General features: G+C 42.3%; 1 protein-coding gene across 2 annotated transcripts in view; it reads right to left on the bottom strand.

The window, feature by feature from the left end:
• ANKRD45 (ankyrin repeat domain 45) overlaps positions 1 to 24,775 on the bottom strand; it is a 241,976-nt gene that overhangs the window by 138,988 nt on the left and 78,213 nt on the right. For both annotated transcript variants that reach the window (XM_085600086.1, XM_085600085.1), the window contains 2 exons: positions 22,033 to 22,288; positions 16,192 to 16,359 (listed from right to left, as the gene is read on the bottom strand). In XM_085600086.1, coding sequence (XP_085456212.1) covers positions 16,192 to 16,359; positions 22,033 to 22,288 — 424 coding nt within the window. The remainder of the gene's footprint in view (positions 1 to 16,191; positions 16,360 to 22,032; positions 22,289 to 24,775) is intronic.

The following is a 24,775-nucleotide window of genomic DNA, read 5'->3' on the forward strand; positions in this document are numbered from 1 at the left end:
ATCCTTTCTTGGGTTCTGCATATCTAAAACCAGGCCCACTACCCAATTGGAGATCCAACACAAGTCCATGCAGCTTGCCGCACATGTGCTGTACGTGGTCACAAAGAATCTGATTCTATAATGAGCTCCGTTAACAATAAAACAATGAAGATAAAAAAGAGAGGCTTCGCAATGGGGGTTGGCTGCCTGTAGCGAGCTGGACAGAGGGCCAGCCCAAGTTGTAAGTGTTTGGCCATCTATGGAAGTTTGGGCATGGAGGGTTGGCCTCCTTGGGTGAGTTGGTAAACTGTTGGATGTTGTAGAAATCAAAAATTAATTTAAAAAACAATGGGTAAAGTGAAGCAATGGTTTGCGTTGGTTATAACACCAGAAGGTTAAACAACAAACCTCAGATATTCACTGAAAAAAACATAATTAAAGTGCAGTTATGGTTATGAATTAAAACTAAAAACGTTATGGTTAGGACTGCAATTCCTACGCTGCCATGCAAACCATAACTCACATACCAAATACAATGCTTATGACTTTATAATATTTATACCAATAAATAGCAACACATAAAAACACACTGTAATTAAATAACAACACACACTCAAACCACTAAATAATAGTACATTCATAGCCATCTCTTTATAATGCGGAGGATGATGTTGCATGTGATCTCACTAGAATGCACTCACAAGGCCGGGAATTGGCTCCTCTCTTTATACAAACCACCTTTTCTCACACTCTTTTAAAGAAGGTGCACTATGCAACTTGCTACTGTATCCAACGTAGATCCCTACGAGCAATGCTTTCACACAATCGTAGCCTCATCTTAAATGCTTGGTTAATCGCAACTGTTGACGCCACGTCCTTTGTCATTTTATGCGGTAGGAATGGGACGCCAATTCGGAGGAACATTCTCTGCTAAACTCCCAGGTTCAAGGAGTCATCAGGTGTGTTTCCAAAGACCTGGCCACTGTAGTGTCAACAGATTTATTTCTCCAAAATATCGAGGCATATAGGCCGGAACAGAATCAGTTCCAATAAAACAGAGCGGGAGGAAATATGGTCTAAATGTTAACCTTAAAACCCGGAGAACCAGGGTCACAACTTGGCACCAGGCCAAAAATCGGTTAACTGTAGACACATAAATTTGTCTCCACATGCCTGTGACTGTAATTCAATGCACTGTAGTGTTTGTGTATGCACTGTAGGAATGTACAAGGTGTTGTCCCGTGCTGTCAAAATTACATGTTTCCAAAGTTCTCCCTATCACATTCTTGTTTCTGTAATTTAGGATCCGGGTGACAACACACAAAAAACATTTAGGCATATGTTCAACAGAATGGCAGAGCGTGGAGTTAAGCAAACCTTGCTAACTCCACACTCCGCCATTCTGAAAACGCAAGGATGCACTGTATTTACAAAGACACGATGCACCTCTGCGTTTCCCCTTGTGCTGACGCTAAATTAAGCTGCCTAGCACCAACGCAGGCACCCTTGCACCATAGTACAAGGGTGCCTGCATTCGGGGTTATGTGCAGGAAGGTGTCCCTTCTTGCACATAAATAATCACAAATGCCAATTAGTAACTCCTATGAGTGCTTAATTGTGCAGCACACATAGAATTTGCAAATCGTATTTGTTTTAATGATTGTTTATGTAGGAAGGGAGACAATTCCTGCACATAAACAGTCATTCCTGGATTTTTGCTGTTTCTATGTGTGCTGCACAATGCGACACACAAAGAAACCGCAAAAACGAGGAGAAATAAAGCATTTCTCCATGCTAAGACCAGGTTTTCTCTGGTCTTAATTTTGGCCCTGCCCCATATTTATGCCACTCTTGTAAATATGGGGCAGTATCAAAATCAATAGGTGTTGCACCCATTGCCACCCCTTTCACGCTGTAGCGTGAAAGGATGCCTTATTTACAAGGCAGCGTTAAGCCAAGTTTAGTGGCTTAATGCCGCCTTGTAAGTAAGGCAAAGCCCCTATCGCCACAGTAACGCCATAAAACGTGACATTCCTGTGGCGATAGGGGCTTGTAAATATGACCCATTGTTCCCCATCCTGTACCTTATGTTAGAGATGGTCTTGCTGTGTTAAAATATTATGCTAAAATGTTATCGATAAAGCAGTACCCTACTAATTGGAGACAGCTGTGTTAGTCCTACATCCAGTACCTAAAATAAATGTAATAAAAGACAGAACAAACAACAGACATAAAATAATTCCACTTTTTTGGCAGATATTTTTCGTTCACATGTCCCTGTACACTATCATGTCAGAGGATCATACCTTCAAGTCCTCTGTTGTATCACCCATCTCAACAAAGATCACTTTCCGGCCCATGGAACATGAGGAACCACCAAGACTGAAGCATTTCTTTCTTTCCTATTTCATGCAGCTACAGTGCTAATGCAGTAGGACATTCAATACTAAGTATTTATTGGAATGCATTAATGTCACCAGGAATATCGAAGAAAATATTGAATGACCTGGAAGGCATGAACGTCTAACACAATCGTGTGCAATCCACTTTCCTGTGGTATTTGATTGATATATAAAGTCCATTTTCAAATTTAGCACCTATCGGTGAAGACTGGAGATCTAAGATTTATTTTGAGTCTTTTAACGTGGACCTGTCATCACAATCATTACAATACATTTTACACAACTATTTTAAGAAAAACAACTGCACTGTTAATATTCAGAAGATGGATTAACTAGTAATTGTATTAAAGGAGTATAATTACCTTAATGTCCAAATTAATTAAAAAAGTAATCATATTGAAATCAAGCTTTCAAAATGGCAAACACAACATAATCGTACAAGTAAATCCATCAACATTAGGAGTGTACAGAATATCTAATTTTAAACACATTTACCCCTGTATAAAAAGACCGTCATACATCACAAATATGAAATGAAAAAACAACGAATCATAGTATAGATAAAGTTGAAAGGAAGGGTTCCATGACCTCAAGCATAACAGGTCTGATTTTCCCATATTACAAATAAAATTGACTAAGAAGCATAGAAGAAAGTAGTCATGATACTGACCCCTCGAATCCATCCAACAATCTATCTTGGCAGATTCCCTACTCCAATGAGTTTAAAATAGCCACAGATACTACCACAGAAGTAAACATTCGAAAATGGACAGGGCGCCACAAGGAAACAAGGTGACCTACAGAGACAAATGGCTCATCGTCAACATCTAGTAGCCCTAAATGACACAACCACTTCTGCCCATCTGGTGCAGTCTCTGCACGAGCAATGACTGTTGTGCCAAAAGTGCACACAGAGACAGGAGTGTCATGTCCCTTTAGTAACGCCTACAATAAGGAAAGCATTAGGAATGCAGATGGTGGTTTCTTTGTTATCCCAGGTTTTTTTTTTTTTATATCGTTTTTATTGACATTTATAGTAATTATCACAGTACGATATATGCATTTCCAGATCAACAGCTGGCGTATGGTTCCATGGCCGGAAACAGTCCACTTCAAATTATTAAAATCAACAGCAATAAACATACAATCAGCCTTCCCCAGAGTTCAATGCGTTCCAGTTAGCAGTCCGCAAGCCTGAAACAATCCTTGTCTATCGACTATGGTGATATAGGCCCATTGTAGCTAGGTATTCTGTGGGGAGTCTCCAAGTCTGGCATCTGTACCTTCACTGTTGCCCTACCAAGCCTTATACGTGTCACATTTGTCTCAATATAAAGCCATGAATGCAAAGGAGTAAAAAATTATCCAATACAACAAAAACTTAAGGCATCTAGAGAACTTAGATGTCTATCCCAACTTAGGCTCAACTAGAGCAACTAGAGGTCCACGATCCATAAAATAGTTCACTGCAAATCTTTTCATGTCCACGGGGGGGGGGGGGGAGCGACCCACCACTGGCGACCCAGACACCTCCGGAGGAAGGGGGGGGGGGGGGAGGCAAGGAAGGTGATCCGGGAGGGTGGCAGGGGCTGAATGGGGGGGGGGGGCAGGGGGGGAAGGACTAGAGAGACCACCCAAGGCATCCCCATCTCCCAGCGGGCCCATTCTCATCTCATCCTCCTGGCTGCTCTGTCATTTAAGCACTCAGCGACACTTGGGCCTGCACTAAGTTATCCCTTACCTCTCGCGGCATGTCAGTTTCGGACGGAGTTCCCTGTCTGTACGTCTGAGTCAGTTACATTACGCGCTTCCCACGCCTTCAGTATGTCAGCCCATGTTTCTGCTAATGGCTTATGCCGTTTTGTGACCCTGTCCTCTCGAAGCAATGCCCTCTCCTCTGCTCTAGCCCAACATGTGACGTTATATTCCCAGTCCACTATTAATTGGCACCCTGCTGCTCTCCACCTCAGTGCTATTCTCCGTTTCGCTAGTAAGAAGGCCAGGTCTACAAATCTATGCCCCAGTCGCTTGGATTTGGGACTGGGAAATAGTCCCAATAAACACGCCTCTGGGCAACAGTTCAGACCATGTTCACCATCTCCATAACTGTGGTCCAGAAGCGGTAGAGCTCCGGAGATGACCACACCATGTGCTCAAAATTGGCGTCCACTGTCAAGCACCTGGCACAGGTCAAATCATCTCTCTTATACCTAACATTCAGTGTGTGCGGTGTGAGGTAAGTTCTATGCAGGATATTAAATTGGACCAGTTTAAAGGCTGGATTTCTGGATACCTTCTTAAGGTTGCCTAAAACCTTTCCCCATTCCTTCTCAGTGAATGGTCTACCCAATGTGCCTTCCCATCGCTCTCGTGTCTAGAGCAACGGTATCCGCGACATCTCAACTATAGCCAGATACAGCCATTTCACCAGATGTCCGCAGATCCCAACGTCACCATTGCTTGGAGCACTGCGTGCGTGGTGGGCTCCACTGTTACACTCCCCCACAGCGCCGCAATTGCCCACCTTATTCTATGATAATTTAAAAACTGCCCTGGCGGTACGCCGTGATATTCCAAAAAGTCGTCCAGTGGGAGCAACACCCCATCCTGGTAACAATCACCGACCGATAGGACTCCTGCCTGTTCCCAACCCCGAAACTGATTTTGTGTAAGAGGAGGGCCCATTCCCCTTTGCGGTATCCCTGTGAGTGGTAGGTACGGTGCGTATAAGTACGTTTCTGAAGTCCACCTCACACATCTGTCCCAACACGTCATTGCTACCTTGAGAAGCACACCCATATGTTGGATTTTCTGGCAAAGATCGAGCATCCTGGCAAGTAGGGTTCCCCCAGCCGTATGAATCGGTAACGGTAATGTCTCCAGTCCCCGGCCCTCTAGCCACCGGGCCAGCCACTGGAGCTGCGCTGCCAAATGATAGGCCTCAAAATCGGGAGCCCTCAACCCCCCCCCCCCCGGTCTAAGGGTCCACAGGGACACCCTGTTACGTACGCTGTCCCACACCAGATCACTCAACAGTGTATCCAGGGCCCTAAACCAGCTGCTTGGAATCACCACCGGAAGGTTGACAAAGAAATACAAAAGTCTCAGTAGCACCACCATCTTAGATAATGCCATCCGGGTCATAACAGGTAGTTTAAGTGAGCGCCAAAAGAACACATTCGACCGCAGGGCTCTCAAAGCTCCTCCCAAGTTCCCCTCCAGCAGATCTAGTTGCCGGTGGTAAACCCGTATTCCTAGGTATTTAAAGGAAATCGGTGCCCACTCGAGTTCCATCGGAGGTCAAACGGCCTAGTAAAGTCAGGTCACAATGGGAATACACATGTCTTTGTGGTATTGACGAGTAGTCCCAAACGTTCCGCAAATTCTTCCAGGATACGCAGCACTGTCGAGACCCCTCTGGGATCCGCATCGCAAATACACCAGGATGTTGTCTGCATATAATGAAACAATATGCACCGTCCCCTCAAGCACTAGGCCGATGCTCCTACCCTCCTGCCCAGGTCGTTCCGCCAATGAGGGAATGAAGCCATTTTGGTTGGTGTGGATCAATCTCTGCATCAGGGGCAGAAGCCAGGTTGCCAGCACCTTGCTGAGTATTTTAAAATCAAGGTTCAACATGGACAACGGCCTAAAATCTGTTGTGTCCATGACCTCTTTTTCGGTTTTGGGCAATGGAATCACCAGTGCCTCCCTGACTGATGGTGGAAGCTGTTATTTTCCGAATGCTGCAGCATACATTTTCTCTAATTTCAGGGCCAAGATATCTATGAATGTACCATAAAATTCGTCCAGGAGGCCATCTGGTCCTGGCATCTTCCCCCGCGCCATATCTTTAATGGCAGATCGAATTTCCTGCAAGGCCAATTTCGGCGCCAAGGTCTCCTGTGCTGCGCGATCTAATGTTTGCAAACCCAAACCCTCCAGGTAAGCCACTGTCCTAACCCTCCGAGCTTCCCCTGGGTCTCCGTAAAGCCACTCATAGTACATCTGAATTACGTTGTTGATGCCCCTCGGGGAGTGGATCACTTGATCAGCAGAGTCTCGGATATTGGGGGTCGGGGTTCTTCTGCTCTCTGGCCTAATCAACCATGCCAAAAGTCTCCCTGCTCTGCCACCCTCTACATGCTGTCGTTCCTGATAAGCTCGGGTGTCCAATGTCCTCAGCCTATCCCAAGCAGAATTATAAGTGCTCTTCAGTGCTGCCAAGCGTCTCTGGGTGTCAGTCCCTCCCCCAGTTTCCCTATCTAGTGACAATATCTGGGTTTCTAGGGATTCGAGTTTGCGATCTCTTTCCTGGCACCTACTGTCTGATCCATGCATTGTCCCCTGACCACCACCTTGAAAGCGGCCCACTCCACGAGAGTGGAGATAGCCATCCCCTGGTTCGTCTCAAAGTAAGCTTGTTATTGCCCCGGAGAGCATTTCTCTGAAGCCATGGTCCTCCAGAAGATTGGGGTCCAGCCTCCACAGCCGTATGAGGGCCCTTTCAGGGGTGGGGGCAAAGTGAAACAGTAGTGGGCTATGATCTGAAATGATTTTCTATACAAAACAAGACAAATTGGCATCAGAAGACCCTCTTGTAGCACTTATCCAATGAGATAGCAGCACATTGTCAGTATATGACGCACATGGGTCACATGACTCAGAGAAAGACTGGGTATTTAGGGCCGGGAAAATATCCCAATGCTACGATGCGGGGGAAGGCGGAACTAAATAGGTTGATAGCAGGAAAGAGACCTCTGATGACGTACTTGGGGCATATGGGGTGGCTTTCATGGGTACTCTGACTAGAAGAACCTAGACCTTAACACTTATATGGATGTTCCTTTACCTATATGCTAAAAGAGTTGGACTACAATTTTCCACCTGCTTCCTTGCCCTCATGGAGCTCTAAATAGGACACTACTAAGTAAAGGGAATCATCAAAACTCGAACTTTATATGCATGATGAGGGCACCAGAAATAATATCTTGGTAATCTCAAGGATAATACTTGCACACTGTATAACAACCTTGTGCATGCAGAGTTTGTGCAAATTTTTAGAGTAACTGTGATTGAGACTCACACTTTGTACTGCTTTTTCACTGGTCCTGCTTGATGTGATGAGAGGACCTGGCTTGGCAGTTCGGGCTGGACTGTTCCCATGAGGCACAGGGTCAAGACTGATTTGCATATGGCTTGGTTCAAACTGGAATGGCATGGTGAGCACAAAAACGATGGATTTAGGCCCAGATCTCTGTACTGGGGTGAATGTATGACATTGTTTTGCATTCTGTCCATCAACTGTTGTTTTTGCATTTGTCACCCCGAGTGGGATGGGTATGCTCAGACACGAGTCCCGTGCTCTCCATGACACTAGAATCAAGCTATCCTGGCTGAAGAGGGGTGAAACCCCGAAACCGGTCCTAGGATGATTGGTTCCAGTACAGGGAGGACCTGGCTTGGCAGTTCGGGCTGGACTGTTCCCATGAGGCACAGGGTCAAGACTGATTTGCATATGGCTTGGTTCAAACTGTAATGGCATGGTGAGCAAAAAAACGATGGATTTAGGCCCAGATCTCTGTACTGGGGTGAATGTATGACATTGTTCTGCATTCTGTCCATCAACTGTTGTTTTTTATGTGAAATGATCACAGTGATCACTTGGAGATATGTATAAGGATTGACACAGATATATTTAATGATGTTGTGCTTTATTCATTATCTCTGTCTCTCTCATACCAACAGAGAAATTAGAACATAGTAACCAAATGGGTTGGTATGTATGGCATGTTTAAATATGGTGAATAGAAGTGAAACAATTGAATGCACACAAATAGGATATTAAATGGATGTCTTGCGAGGTCCTGACAAAAACCAACTAGCCCAGCGAGGAATTGTTGTGATGGCTGAAACATGTTGACACACGGATACAGAGGATACTAATTTCCTTAGTGCATCCCACCTGTTTCCCACTCTGTCATAGTACTCTTTGAAAATAAAATTAACCCTCAGGCCACCATAGACTATTTTAAAACCCAGGATCCCACATAGTAACCAAAGAGCTCCCTTGGCTACCAAGATTGAGCCCGTTCAGATACACTAGATATCTGGACGAGGACTCTATGATGAAGCATGCCACTTGGAATCCCAGTGAGAGTCCTTTTAACACCATTAGGTGGGTACAGAGAAATAGGTTAAGCATGGTAAGGGTTCCCCTCCTGTTGTTTTTGAAGAATTTGTCAAGGGGTCACCATCTTAATAAAACAGTAACCACATACCAGGATTCAGCATTATAACCCATAAAATCAATAACCAGATTCAAGTACATTCATTATTATCCATGCTGGGCTCATCATTGATACTATCAATGAAGATACTATCTAGAGTTTTTCTTTCACCTCAACAGGCCCCAACATGTAGCAATAGGACCAACAAATAAAGGCCCTGCACTACAGAGCTTGAAAGCAAATGCTCAGCTCTGAGATTGCTTTAAATCTAAAGTTAAACTCTCCAGTGCCCGGAGACTTAGTAGACAATGTCTTAAAACATTCCCGGGAGGCTGCTGCACCCTGTGCAGCCCTTTTACTAGTTAGGCTGTTGGTGGTGCCCCCGTCACTTCTCAGGGCTCTACCTTAAGTAAAATATGTTAAACAAATCCCATGCAAAGCTTTATGGTGCGCTCCAGCCAGGAGCAGTGAATATTCAATGAGAGGGTCTGCCCACTCTTTACCTCTTGCGTGAGGCCTTACTGTGCGTTTTTTGCCTTTTTATTAATTTTTTTAGAGATTTCCAATCATATCAGGGACACCCACTATGCATAGATCCCAGCCGGCTCCTCACATGCAGCTCCTGTGCTGCATGGGAGCTGACAGTCCAGTCCAAATTGCCGGGTCCTCTCTGAACGGGAACACAAGAACCCACGACGGGTATGCCCAGACATGGGTCTTGTCGAACACTGTGTTACTGGAACCAAGCTGTACCTGGCTGATGAGCCCATAGCTAGGATGAAAGCAGTCCTGGGTTGCTTGTGTTCCAGTTCAAGGAGGACCTGACTTGCCAGTTCGGGCTAAACTTCTCCTATTGGAGCAGGGTCAAGACTGATTAGCATATAGGTGGGTCTAACCTGAGGTGGCATTGTGTGAAAAATAGTGAAGGATTGGGAAATGGCCAGAGTGCTTACCAGTGGCTGAGCTTAATTCAAGCATTCCATCCATTACTATTATTTATACTTATTGAGTCGGCATTGTGTTCTCTCTCCTTGTGCTCATGCTGTGGTAGCTGCCAATAAAAGCAGGGCACACTTGCCCTCTCTGCTGTTCTCGGCCCCCAGGGATGGGTTCTCAGGCCCACCAATAATCAGCCATATTAGCAGGTGCTCCTGCTTACGTTGCTGCCTCTGCCTCGCTGGGATTTTGTGTTGCGCCACTCCTGGGCAGAAGGGGGCCCCTGTGGGACACCAGAATTTGAGGAAGGGGGCCCCATGCTAGCCCACTACCCCAGCAAAATAATTAAATATCAATGACCTGACCCCCGAACTGAGGCCCACCTCTGAGATATATTTTTAGATACAGCGTCAGAGCGCCTCATGCTCATTTTTCTCAGTTTGAGTGTCAAAGGTCAAATCTTTCCAGTGCCACAACTGACGGCCCACTGGACCAATTTCGTTGCTCTCTGGCTCTAACCACCAGGAGTGTTTTCAATTGCCTCCTGGTCTCTCCAGGGACACACTTTGCTGGGAGCTGGACTTACTGGCTCCATACGCCAATTTTCTTCTCCTCTACTGCTGGTGGGAGCATCTTGCGCAGCATGTCGCTTCAGCTAGCAGACCATCCTCCTGCCCGTACTCCTGAGGTCCCGTAGTCTCCTCGCTGTCTGTACTGGGACCGAGGGGGCATTAGAGTCAGATCTTCCCTCAACTGGCTTAAGGGGGCATAAGGGAGAAAGTGCCATTGGCACTGGAGAGACCCATCCTAGTCCTGGGGGTCAGCTGGTGAAAACATCCTTAGTCCACCTTGCAAGGCATCAAGTGGCTTACCTTTCCAGGTCACCATTCTTCTGCTTTTGTCCTTGCTCAGATTCAGGATATTTTGCTCTGTCTCTCCCTTGTGCCAGTGTTTATAAGAGGTGAGTGGAAAGTTCTAGATGCCAGACACCACTGGCTAATCCTAGGATGCAATTCAACTTTTCCTTCTCCTCTGGTTAATCTAATTCAAAAATAAGAATTGGCTCAGAAAATGTCAACTGCATCCAAAATGTAAAAGGGAAAAACCAATAGGTTTTTAAAAGTACGCTCACCCACCAACCTGGTTGGTGGCATGCTTCATTATTGGGTTCCCACCTAGGGTACCGGGTACATCCTAGGTGTTCTTCGAAACCCGACTATAGCCCAGCAGGATATTTCTTTTGGCTGACAATTTGTGAAAAAAGAAGTGGATTCAAAACTGTCTCCAAGAAACCCCTTCTATCTAGGAATGTTTATTTAATGGTTGGAACTTGGTGCAGGGTTAAAAATAGAATGCGGATGTTTGTGAGATGTAGATGATCTCACACATCCTACAACTGGTCTACATGTTTCAGCCACATTAAGTCGTTTATAATGGCTTTCGTCAGGACCAAATGGTGAAAACACCAAAGAAAAATTAACCCTTGGTGATGTGAAACTACACGCACTATGGTGTGCTAGAAACGTGAAGAGTATTATCTCAATTTTTGGGGGGAAACAGTAACTTAACAGTTTACAACCGACACGCAATACCTGTAGGAAAAAATGTGACATGATCAATCAAGGTCATTACTGTACAGTAGTGTTTTTGTAATGCAGTATGTGATGTGAAGCCACCATAATACATAATCATAGGTGCATGCGCAAAGATCAATCATCCCAGCATGCCACCAGTGAAGTGGCTAGTCATCCGTGCTTTCGGAAAAAACACCCTGAAAGCGTCGTCATTATCAATGATTGAAAATTAACTATGCTTAGTCATTTGTGAACAACCATTTCTCGTTGTACATGCGTAGGTCAGAAAACGTGTGTGGTAACTTAAATTCAGTTCCGGCGTTTCTTTAGCATGCATTTAGAAGTTGATGTTCCAATTAGAGGGGTCGCGAACTCTTTTTAGCAAATCAAAATGTAATAATTTAATTCTATTTGGAAAATACACCTATCTTAGGCAGAGAAAGTTCGGCAGTGAGTTAATTGAGTTGTCCAATAAAAATGTCATATCATATTTTACGAATTATCATGGTGTGTACCTAGAATGTTTGAAGCAATGTTGGATTGCTTACTCGAGTAATTTATTAATCAGGTGACATGGATCCCGGCGGGGGCGGTGCCTGCAGTCAAACCCTAGATGAAGGGGGCTGGAGGCTTGTTAAATCAGGCATATTCGGAGATCTTTCAGCGGATTACTAAGAAAAATCAAGGCTCTCCCCGGTCCCACTTACTTCGTCACGGTCTTCCGCCCGTGCTGTGTACCTACTGCGGTCCAAACACAAGATCCTGGCGATGCTACGGTGGCCGCCTCTTGTGTTTAAATAATTACCGCGAGTCGGGTTCCGGACCTAGCATCAGGTGCGCACGTAAGTGCGATGACGTCACAGTGCCGGCCTCAGGTTTGGTGGATTAACCCTTCCAGTGTCTATAGTTTCGTTAGTTGTACTGGGTTATTCGGTTGGGCACAAAATATAATGGGTAGAGTGTTTGCACTGAATAGAAAGAAAATCAAGAAAGGACATTAACCTAATTAATGTAAAAGGCCATATCAGCTGTTGCTGGCTCAGTAGCGTATTAAAAATTACATGATAAAACTAATGAATAGAATCCGCAATTTAACATATTTAAAATATGTCCTTTCTCAAATAAATTCATAATGATGTCTCAGACCCATAGTGTAGTGTAGGGTCTCACTGTTAGGACAAGGAGATAAAGTTGTTTTTCATGAGCCTATTTGGTCAGGTGTGACATATGGCTGTGAGGTTTGTGGGACTAGGCCAAAAGGCCACTGTTCAGAGCATTCCATGGGATATTGTCGTTCAATTCCTTTTTGTGTGTGGACAGGCAATAGATCCAACTTTGTTCTTTTTCAAAAAGAGGGGTTTGTAGGTTTTGAGAATGTTGTTCCATTTGCTTGACAATAACCCATTTTGAATCATTAGTGGTATGTCCTGCTTGTAAATAGTGGTGGGTCATCTTTGTGGTGTTCCGATTACTTCTTACGTTACTGTGATGTTAGCAGATTCTTATTTTACCCTTTCTGCTGGCCATGCCGATGTATCGCAATTCACAAGGTCAGTTCATTTAGATGACATTGACTGAATTGTAGTTGGTATGCTTATTTAGGTACCAGGTCTTGCCAGGTTCCAGATTAAGAGTCTTCGTTGAAGTTGTAAGGTGGCACACACTGCAATTGCTTAAGGTACAATGTCCTGTCACATTTGGCAGGCCCCATGCATAAAGAACTGAGTTGGTGGGGTGATTAGAAAACTTCTTGGGGCGAGTAGATACCAAACTGTACTTTTTGCTTCTTGCTTTTTTCAATGATAAAAGGGGTTTTTCCCATTCGAGTTTACCCATTTTTAAAATGCACCAGTGTTTATTGATCACTCTTTTTACCTAGTTGGAAATCGTGCTGTAAGTTGTAACACAAGTGAGAGGTATAACTGCCTTTGTCCTAGATGATTCTTCTAGCAAGGCGTCACTGTTTTGGTTGCATGCTTGTTTTTCGGAAGTTCTTATTATTTTCTCAGGATAATTGGGAACTCTCAGCTTCCTTGATAAGCCAATAGCTTGGGCATGATAGTCTTCCAGTTGGCTACAGTTCCTTCTAAGACAGAGGAATTATCCGTATAGCAAATTCTCTTTCAGAATCCTGGGATTAAAACTGTCAAATTTGAGTAGTGTTTTTTGGTGTAGGCTTATAGTAAGTCTTTGTTTTCAGTTTTCCGTTCTCATCAGTGATTTTGATGTCTAAGAAGGTAATGGTATTTCTGTCTGTACAGTGTGTAAATCTCAAGTTCCTGTCGCAGTTTTTGATTCATTTAAGGAAGGTGGACAAGGGGTCCTCTTGACCCTGCCAAATCATTAAGAGATCGTCTATGTATTGTTTCCAAAATTGCATTCTTTCTGTGAAAAGTTTGTTGATGCTCATATGATTCTTCAAAATCATAGACAGAGTCCTGCCACAGGCATAGTTCATAGTGGTTTTTCCGAAAGAACGGATGACTAGCCAATTCACTGGTGGCATGCTAGGATGATTGATCTTTGCGCATGCACCTTTGATTATGTATGATGGTGGCTTCACATCACAAGCTGCATTACAAAACCACTATGGTACAGTGATAACCATCAATTATCATGTCACATATTTGTTTCCTACAGGTACTGCATGTCGGGTGTAAACCATAAGTACTGTTCACGTTTCTAGCACAGCTTAGTGTGTGTGCTGTCATATTACCATGGGTTCATTTTCCTTTGGTGTTTTCACCGTTTGGTTCCGATGAAAGCCATTATACTTACGGCTCCCTGTTTTCCTTTTTACTGATTTTTACAGAAAAATACAGACACAAAACATTGATTTTCTTGTCTGTATTTATTTTTAAATGTGGATAAAAACAGAAATTGGGTTGCTTTTTGAGTAATTCTAAATACTGTCTGCCATGAATGCCAGGCCAATAGATGTGTGGATTGATAGATAAGGGGTTAAAAAAGAAAGTCATTTTAGTAAAGAGGCTTTAACAACAGTAGATATGCACAAGGTTGATACAGAAATTTGCATATTTTCATATAAGTGCACTGATTTATCTTCTGCAGGTGTTCACAGCACTGAAACCTGGTGATGCATCACGCGCAATGAAATTTGTTTTATTTAGTTACATTACTCCGGTCAGCCGTGAGCCGGAGTTTACTACCCCCCGCCCCACCGCCCTGCAGCACTCCCTTCACGAGCCGCTACTGCTTTCGTCTCCCAGGACCTGGGCTAACCACTGAACATTATTCCCCTAGTGTGGGGAGGCTTTTATTCTCTCTGCTGGAGAGCAATGTAATTAACTTGGTTCAGCTGTTGGGACAAAGGCCTGGAATCTGATTATGAGCTGAGCAAGAGAAATATTGTTGACAACGCATAAGATGTGGGACCTGCATATTCAAACTCTGCATGCATGTTTTACCCCAGTGTGACACCTTGCTGGACTGTGTAGGAGTAAGTGGAACAAGACTTCACTTTTAAGCAGATTTCATCTATATGTATAATATGGTGAAAGCACTACAGTAGCGGTTTTTAATCTGTGTTCCAAGGACTGCTGAATGTCCTTGACACCTACTCATTGGGTCTGTGACTGCTTGAAAGAATAAATAATACACACTGATTCATAAGGTGTATATAAATAATGATGCCACATTTAAAGCAGAAGCAGGACTATAATGAAACTCCCTCAGTATTCATAGTTATCATTATATTCATGCCCTATGTTCTACACAGAAATAGAAGCAAGACTACAAAGAAGGCTTCACTGCCTCTCTAATATGCTATTGCATGGAAACATAATTTCCGCATGGCTGTATTTACATGGATTTTTCACATTCATTGCCATTACTTGTTTAGCTAAAGTTGTCACTCGTTAATGTGAGCACCTGAGTTCTTGCTTCAAAATCGAGGGCACTAGAGGAAGTTGTGCTAAAGAAAGCCTGGAGCTACCAGGTCGTTTGTCACGTAAGGGCTGAGATGCTGGCCTCATAACATGCTCCATTTCCTTGCGACCCAAGCTCCTTTTTCATGGTCACTGCAGACCACTGGCCCATGCCAGTAACATTGTAACACCCTTTTAACCAAGGCCACAGAAATCGTCCAGAAGGAAACAAATAATGTGGACGGGTTGCCTAACTTATGCAGAAAGAAAAGACAAATTGTGTGCCATAATGCAGCACATTTTTTAAAAATAGTATTAATTTATTACTTTGGCATTTTTACTTGTGCTAATACTGTATGGGCAAATATTTTAGCTCATTAGTACCAGTGAAATAATGAAACACAGAAATAAGCAACTAAAGGATGATCAGTTAACCTTTACAAAAGGCCTGCCGCTGGGCGTGAACACATATCTCCTCAATTTTAGTAACTTGTGGGCTGTTTGAGGTAGAAGCACATTTATTTGTTGTTTTACATTATGCAGAGATTATAGATTATGTGGTAAATACAGCAAATCCATTATTATGAGAAAAAAGCTGCAGCTGCAGAGTCACATAATTCTAGTGTTCTTGTTTATAACAACAAGTGTATGGATGCCATACACTTCATGGTTATGCCAACGTGTTGCAGTGTGGAAGAAGCCCGAAATGGCACTTTGAGAGACGTGTCAATTACACCGTCATTGGACCCTTCACTTCAAAACAAATGGTGCCTGACAGACTCATTAGCAGGCATATTTGTGGACATTGCAGCTTTTCACTAGTAGTTTGTAGATTCCTATTTTTATTTGCCATGATTAATATATCTTTTTGACATGCTGTTATATTTGTACATTATCCTTTCTAGTTATTAGCCCTGCAATATCCAACCTGAATTATAGGTTTGAGGGTTAACTGTTCCATGCATCATCATAAATTAATTGCCTAATTAGGTTTAAACATATATAGTACCCCTGACTACTGCATGGGATGTTTGGTATGGAACTTACTTAAGATAATTATGTAGTGTGAATAAATTTGTAAAAACAAAAAAGCAATTGGTAGACTCTCCACTATACAATTTCTGTTGTAGTAATTTGCCACAATGGTTATGAGAGAATATTGGTAAAGGGTATTGTTCCTTACCTGACAAATCCAGAAAATCTGCACAGTCTGTCTTGCCGTATCGGAGGGCGACATCCCTTGCTTTCTCACCCCGGAAGTTGATGGCCAAGATGTCTGCTCCCAGCTCCACCAGGGTCGTGAGGCTGTCAAGTTGGGCCCAGGCAGCCGCACAGTGGATGGGTGAGTAACCTGATAACACATAAGACAACATATATGTCTCAGCACAGTCTTGAACATAGCCAGTGGGGGCAACAGTGTTTCAACTGCTACCATGAAGATCATTTACAGGGCATACTGAGAATCTTGTAGAAAGATCTGGAGACAAATAATACTTTCTGATAAGTACCAAACAAACCTTCAGTTATTAAATGATGACTTCACATATTAACTCTACACTATTTCTACTGAAAGTTATTTAAATATTTAGCAGACTTTCCGAGTGGAAATTAAGCCATTGAAGCACCTTAAAATTGGCAATAGGTACATCTAAAACAATAGAAATAAAACCATAACAAATTAAAAAGTAATTAACCCCTTCGTTGCAAGCCCTTTTTTTGGCTATTTGGGAAGTTCACCCTTAAGCCCCTATAACTTTTTGACCACATAAGGTATCTACGCCAAATTTGCGTCCTTTTCTCCCAACATCATGGGGATTTTAAAAATACCCAGAGTATGTGGATCCCCATGGAGGAGACCCAGAAATTAGCCAAAGTACAGCTAATTTTTATTTTTTAATGGGAAAAAAGTGCTGCAGATGAAAGCGTCTGAGTTGTTCTCTGCAAATGGTATCAACAAAGGGTTTGTGGTGTTGAAATCACCATCTTCCCAGCTTTTAGGGACTGACAGACTTTTGTAAGAAAGACCAAAAGAATTCACACAGTTATGGCATTGTACTGTGACATAGCCTATTTTTGCTATTTTTTGTGCTTTCAACCTCCTTTCAGTTAATGGCAGAAATGGGTGTGAAAGCAATAATGGATCCTGGAAAGCTATACATTTCAGAAAAGTTGACAAAATTCAGAATTCAGCGAAAGGTCATTTGTGTAGACCCTTCAAGGTTTTTTAATAGAAACTAACAGTTGAAAATAGGAAAAATTGAAAATTTGTTGAAAAAAACAGCTATTTGTGCCAACTGTTTCACCTGCAACTTCTTCTAAGTACAACAGATGTTTTAAAGCAATATACCGTTACATCCGCTGGACCCTTCTGTTTGTGGGGATATATAGGACCTGTAGGTTTACCAAGAACCCGACGAACCCAGAGCCAATAACTGAGCAGCGTCTTGCAATGTTTTTTTTATTGTGTACCGGGTATATAGCAATTCATGTCTATTTTCTTTCTTGTATACTGGGATAGTAAGTGTGGTCTACCTTGTAATCAGAAACTTACAGCTTACTGACGAGTTTAGGGCATTGATAATAACAGGCACCTAAAAATCAGTCTTGGCCTTATACAAGTCCACCAAGACCTCATCAGGTCCATGTGCTTTATTAGAGCGGCTTTGGGCTATAGCAATCATGAACTTTTCATATTCAAATCTAATATTAAGAGATGAGAAATAGTGGGCATCTTATTTGGAGTTTCCCTGGGGGCTCAAGCTGTATATGTACCTAGAAAGTGCAGCTCACAAATCTGCTGGAATATTAGCCCCGAAACCACCTGAACACTTAGCTTAAAGATTATCTGAATTAACAATACGCCAAAATCCACTTGTATCGTTGCAGGCATTGACTAAGCTGGCCCAAATTTCATTTTTCATGGTCTGCATTCTTTCTTTAATTTTTTGCTTATATTCACCCCTACCCATGATAACAACTGCCCTATCCGTATGTGTTTTGTTGTGGGCTAACCTCAGGCATGTATTGGCATCCCTACATGACCTATCAAACCACCCTGGTTCGTTACCCTTTAATCGGCTGCTGGGTACTGTGAGTAGGTTATGGATATTATGATCTATGGTCTCAAAGTATTCTACAGTAGTAGGGCTGAGTGGGTGATCGGTCAATAATTGCTCCATTATCAACACCAAGTTCTGCTTGAGTGTATTACTAAATAAGGCCTTCAGTCTCTAGCTCGCCATTTAAACCGCAACCATTTATAAGCTGTAGAGAGACTGGTCGGTCCCACAATTTGTATTCATTGCTATTGTACACTGGAATACATGGAACTAAATTATTGTGATTGGGATCACTATAGCTATTTTCCAGTGTCCCTCCAGTGGTTACAAATATGAGCAGGGTCCATGAGATAAAGAAATAGTCAATAATAGTCCCCCGGTCCCAGCCAATAAAGGTAAAGGGTTGAGTCACTTCTTTTTATTCAGCTCCATATAGGTGCAAAGGTCACGCTCAGTTAAATTGCTATATAGTTTAATCCCTCTAGCATCCATTCTAATCTGACACGGAGCTGTAACAGTGGGAAGGAATGGGTGATTATACATAACCCCAAGTCCAATCTTAGAAAAAAATCCCCCATACAATTAGATTGATACAGTTAAGAGCATGAATTGACCTTTGCCTCAGTATTTCAATTGCTCTGAACAAAATAATGATACTACTGCTTTTGTCTCTTTGACAGGCTAAATTATAAAAATGAATCAAAAAGTAATGAAAATTCAGAGTGAAGAAGCCATACAATTTGGTTATCTGGATGTTGAAATGGGATTGGGACCATCCTAAGCATTGGAGGCCAACGTTCCATGGTAACCAGACGTCGCCTTGATCTGTCTTTGGTTGAAGGGACTGCCGGGGTGCCAAACTATAACATCCGTCCGTCACAGTTTCTTTTGTTTTGGGCACAGATGCAATTTTCTATATAGTGGGGCTAGATTTGTCAAACAGGAGACACGTGGCAAACAGAGATTAGAAGAGAGGTCTCAAAATAAAAAGTGTTTAGAGATAAAGGGAGGTTGATTTGGTTTAAAGTGTTTTCACAGTTCTTTGCAGAAGACACATTATCCCACAAAGTAGAGCAGCTCCCAGTTCAGGAAAATGTAGTTGTGTATTGAAATTACAGCTACTTGATAGATAACAGCAGAATTAAATCCAGGGTACTTCAGGAAATCCAGTTGAATTGCGGCCCGCTAGTGATAAATCGTTTCGCTTCTAGGTCAACCACACCTCTGAGGAATTATTACAGTTAGAGATCAGATCTAGAGGCATTAGGGGTGATGCTTTTTGACAGGATTGGAGCAAGCATTGGGGCTATGTGTTTACACCATTCATGATGATTTGGAAAGTCAATGTACAACACACAGTTGTACAATGGTGTAGGTAACTCCATTCTGGGTATCACAAGCAGGGTTTCCGGGAGTTATGGAGTTAGTAATGCAGTAGCCGGGCCATATCAATGCAGGAAAAATACTTTTGAAAGGAGTAGGGGAGGAACAACCTTTGGTAGAGAGCGGGCCACTGAATTTCCTTCTTTGGAAAATATCAGAGGATCTGAACAGGTTGAAAGCCTTCCAGAGAAAGCTGCAGCACTCCTACAGGAGTCATGTGCCCCAAGACCGAGGAAAATGTATGGAGGAGGATGGTATGTTTGCGTTCATGTTGCATGGAAAGGTGTTGAACCCAAAGAGGCCTTTGTGGTAAAGTTAATTGATTTTATGACAGTTAAGTTATAGAATCATGAATTGTTGTACATCAGTGGGTCTAGCAAGGTATTCTTTGATTAATGGTAGATCTATTGCTAAATAAGCTTTGGCGTGCAGGGTTTTAAAAACTATGAAGTTAAAAAGCCCCTCAGACTGAGTGCAGTTCCACGTGGAACATCGAAAAGATGTTTGCCGTATCTGAAGAGAATCTAGGTAACAGATATCTTTGTTTGAAGCAGTTAAGTTGGAAGTTAGCTGTTTTGTTGTTTAATGTCTTTTAGGACAGTTTTGGATGTTCAGGTGTTGAAAGTGAGTAGGAGGTTTTTTATTTCGGGTAGTGAATTGGTTACAATGTTGCGAATGACAAAGACAATGTGTTAGATGATTTTTAATCAGATTTTCATAAGAGGCTGAAGTTATGGGCAGTGAGGTGCATATAAGGGTATGAAATACAAATGGAGTTCACACCGGATGGTGAGACACAGTTGTTGATTTTGTATTTGAGAATGATTGAAAAGGGTCCTATTGCAATAATTAATGGGTGGGTGAAAGCAGTAGTGCCAGTGGCTGGTTTGGATGTGTCTATGTTTAAAGCCCATTATGTTTGAGAAGCTACGGCAAATAAAGTTCTCCTGAATAGAGGAAGGCTGAAAGACACCTGAAGGAGGCATACCAGGAGAATATAGATGTGATTTCGAGATATTACTTGAGACTTGCAGAGTATGTCACAAATTAGTTTTTAAGTGACTTTGAAAATGCATAGAGCTAGCCTCAGCCTAAACATAAAATGCAGATTCTTCAAGGTTTTGGCAGAGGAGAATATTAAATATATTAAAGACAAAGAGGTTAGTATTACCCCCACACTATTTGGCAAGGAAAGACATGTAGGGTTTGCCTACATAACTTGCTAGGTCTGTTTTATGTTGGCAGGATAGTAGAGGACAACAAGAAGGACTTTAAGCAAGTAGAAAAAAAAAAGAAGAAATAATTAAGGATTTCGGTGTCTTAAAAGGAAGAACGTTGAAGTTCACAGAGGATAGGAAAGAAGTGACTGCTAATTTTAAAGGCTGCTTGACTTCATGATCAATGTGTTTTAAAGAACTGTGAGGAGTGACACATAAAGAGTCATATATAGTGCTAGATCGCATTCCTTTTTTTAAATTCTCGTCACTAAACCTTGGAGAATTGTCATTCCCATGTTAAAGGAATAAGATGTCAAACGATCAACATTGACTTAGGAATTTGGCTTAGATTTAAGTTTCCATATTTGACCATGACAAATTTCTTTTTTCACTACTGTCAGGCAGGCTTCTGTATAACCATTCACACTAATATGTCTGTTTGCACCCCTATTCTATTTTCATGTCTGTTCTTTGTTCTCTAGTAAGAACACAAACTGAAAATGTTTTGTTACATTTACAAGATTGTGTTAGGTTATTTTATTTTACACATTTTAATCTTAAAGCAGTCTTGTGAGGTGTTTTTTGTTTATAATTTATTTCAGCATTTATATGTGTATATTTCCATCAGGCTTTAGACATGAGCCACTGCAGAGGTCCAGTGAGACCAAACACATTAGAGGCTAGACTGTTCCTTCTGTGGCAGAATTGTACTGATTTGCATTTTGTTGGTCTCCTTCTGTAATAGCACTGGCACGTTACAAATGGTACCTAAAGTATTTCTATGCATCGGTTAAACATTTGCCTCAAACATTCCCGTCGCACATCTGTTTCCTGTTTAGCTAGAAAATTATTAATAAAGGGAACTCTTCGATCAAATGTCGAGGTATGTATCTGGCCTGCAATTATGCAAGCATGCATTAAAGCATAAACCACAGTAAAGAACAGGAAAGCCATCATCTTCAATGATGAAGGCCATGCAGCCTGTGGCCAAGATGCAGGGCAAGCCAACCCGGAAGAGCCTCTGTAGCAAACATCAATTCACAATAAAATATCCAGGCATCCCGCTACCATTTACGACCAGCCCAGAGCCGGTGGTAAATCCAGGTATTCATCTGCACGGAACTGGGAATCCCGCTTGTAATTTGACTCAGAAAAAGAAGGTCTGCGAAGTAATTACCCATTCTGTGGGGATTAACTCAGAAAAGCTGGATTTAGGTGCACCTAAATCTTTCTCACTTGTAATCAGGACTAATTAGTCATGATCTTGCTAGCTTGACTTAAATGATGTGACATCTGATGGCTTTGCACACATAATTTCTATGGATCCCTGCACACTCCCAGATTGCATGGCTTGTCGCAGCCTACCTCTAGGCGTCCGTTGATTGAGGTCCACTCCATGCTTTGCCATTTCTCGAATCACCTCGCTGCGTCCTAGCATACAGGCAAGGAACAATGGACTCCTCCCAACCACATCCTGCTTGGACAGCATCTGATCGACCTTCTCATGAGTCGGATCTTCAGGGTCCTCTAATAACTTCTTCAGACCCTCTATGTCCCCAGCCAGTGCATAGCTGAGTACAGGGTTTTCACTTGGTTTTGGCACCAGTGTGTCCATAGGCTCCTGCACACATTGCAAAGGATATAGGTTAATTATTGTTTTGCTTCTGCATCCTGCCAGTCACAGGCAAAAAAAAACATTGTAGGACATTGAGGGAGAGTTGGAGGGATGTCCGGGTATATTTGCATGTAAAAACATACATTACAACATCTTTTACTGAAACATTACCAGAATCTCACCCTCACAAACGTCATTCTACAAAAAAATCAGGGTGCAAGCAACCCCAAATGCTCAAGGGCTAGAGTTAGAATACTAAATGAATCCTACCCTAATCGAAGCTCAGGAACTGGGTTCGAGTCTTGGCAGGGGCGTTTAACATCCTGTGATTCTGGGCAAACCACTTAAATCACTTAATCTCCCCATGTCTAACAAAATTAACGTGTCCGTCTGTAACGCAACTGGTGCTCATGTAATGCGCTCTCATACCTTTGGGGTGGAGTTCGCGCAATGTAGAAATCCTCGCTGGAAAGCGAGTTTGGTTGCATTCAGGAATCAACTGCATGGCTAATATTTTGAGGCAGAAATGTATAAAATATTTTGATTGTCTATATTAGGAGTTTATATTTTTTCATAAGATATTTCTGCACTCTATCTTTACACATAGAACTTTCTGCCATAGCATTGAAAACATTGCTGTTTAATCTGTCAATGGAGAAAGTCTCTGGAGAAAGCAAGCACTTCATTTGATTTAGGGGGTACCAGGAGCTGCAACTCTTCCTGTGACTCTCGGCTTTCACACGAGCCATTTGCTGGCATCTGGGCAGCCACAGAACCAGAGATGTGAGCAATTCTATGCACCACCATTTAACCGCAAGAACCGCAAACAAATTCATCATCAGCCATTTTGTAACATAGTAAGTAAGTAAGTAAAAATGTATAAAGCGCTCGATGGCCAAGGCGTCTTGGCGCTAGAATAGCAGAGATATGAAAAGGCCAGGAAAAGAGAACGTTACTGGGTGGGAAAAAGCCAGGTTTTCAACAAGGCCCGGAAATGTGCATGAGCCGATAAAGATCTAATATTAGGTGGCAGCTTATTCCATAGTTTAGGAGCTAGATGAGAGAGGTTTCTGTCACCCCATTTCGCTTTCTTAATTATTGGGATCCTAATCAGTGCTTGCTTTGCTGATCTCAGGGAGAGTCCCGGAGTGTACCATTGGAATAATTTACAATATTCTGTGGGTCCTCCTCCATGTAAAGTTTTATGAATCAAGCATAACGCCTTAAATTCAATTCGCTCCTTGACTGGGAGCCAATAAAGTTTTCTGATGGTCCCCGATATATGACTATATTTAGGGAGATTCAGTAGGGTCCGAGCAGCCGAGTTCTGTAGGGATTGCAATTTTTTCAATTGTCTCTTATCCACCCCAAGATAAAGAGCATTGCTATAATCAATCCGAGGTAGAACGAGTGCTATCACAACTGTTTTTCGCAGCTCTATCGGGAGAAACAGTAAAATCTTACACAAAATCCGTAGAGTGAAATAGCAAGTAGAAGTAACCTGGTTTATCTGCCCCATAAAGCTAAGCTGGGTGTCAAACACCGTGCCCAGGTTTCTCATTTTGGTCACAGTAACTGATGGAACAGGCATTATCTTCACTTCCCTTGTGAGGATGGTCGGGTTTCTTTTAACATTCCAGTGTTTTTTCTGTCTCTACAAGGAAGTGGCAATTATCTCACATAGCTATGACTGGGACAAGGATGAGTTGAACTAGGAGGCATGAAGATTACCGATAAGTAATCGGGTAGTCAATGGGGTGCATGTGCCTCCATATGACTCATGGAATTTTATGTATCGCATGCCACGTAGTTACGGTCAGAGGTCACACACTTCCTGTGATATCATAAAAGGGCCTAAATATGTGTGACATCTGCTACCTCATGGCTTTTGGTGAACTTATGCTTGTTAGAGAAGGGGCGATGCAGGAAAGTTTATGAAACTCATTGCTTGCATACCTGCCCTTAATTGGCTGGAAAAGAAAATAGATAGATGTACAAAAGGAAAAATAGTGTAGTGTCTTGTAAGCAATGTTTTGTTGAGTGCTTTGCGATGACCTATGAGTAAGGCTTCCAGTTTTCCGCTTTTCCTGATTTTTTACAAATAAATACAGACAGAAAACAATCTATTTCCTGCTGGTATTTATTTTTAAAAGCGGAAAAATACAGAAAATTGTGTTTCTTGTGAGTTACTCTCCTTGTTGTCCTTCATGAATTCCAGACCATCTGCGGAGCAGATAGACACCATGGGTATTTATAAACAAGATAAGATTCCCTTAGATACAGGCGTATGTTAGCATGTGTTTGTATATAATGCTAATATTTACTTCTCAGTGTAGTGTTTTGTGATATTTGGCTGCTTAATTTGCTAAAACGTTATGGGCATTAAAGAATGAGTGCATGTTTATCAGTTAAATAAATGTATGACCTCATTAATTCTCCAAACATAAAAGAAATATGGATAAATATCAATAGAATGCCAAAAACTAATATGAA

Source organism: Triturus cristatus, chromosome 4_2 (genome assembly GCF_964204655.1).
Source record: "Triturus cristatus chromosome 4_2, aTriCri1.1, whole genome shotgun sequence".
Taxonomy (NCBI): Eukaryota; Metazoa; Chordata; class Amphibia; order Caudata; family Salamandridae; genus Triturus; species Triturus cristatus.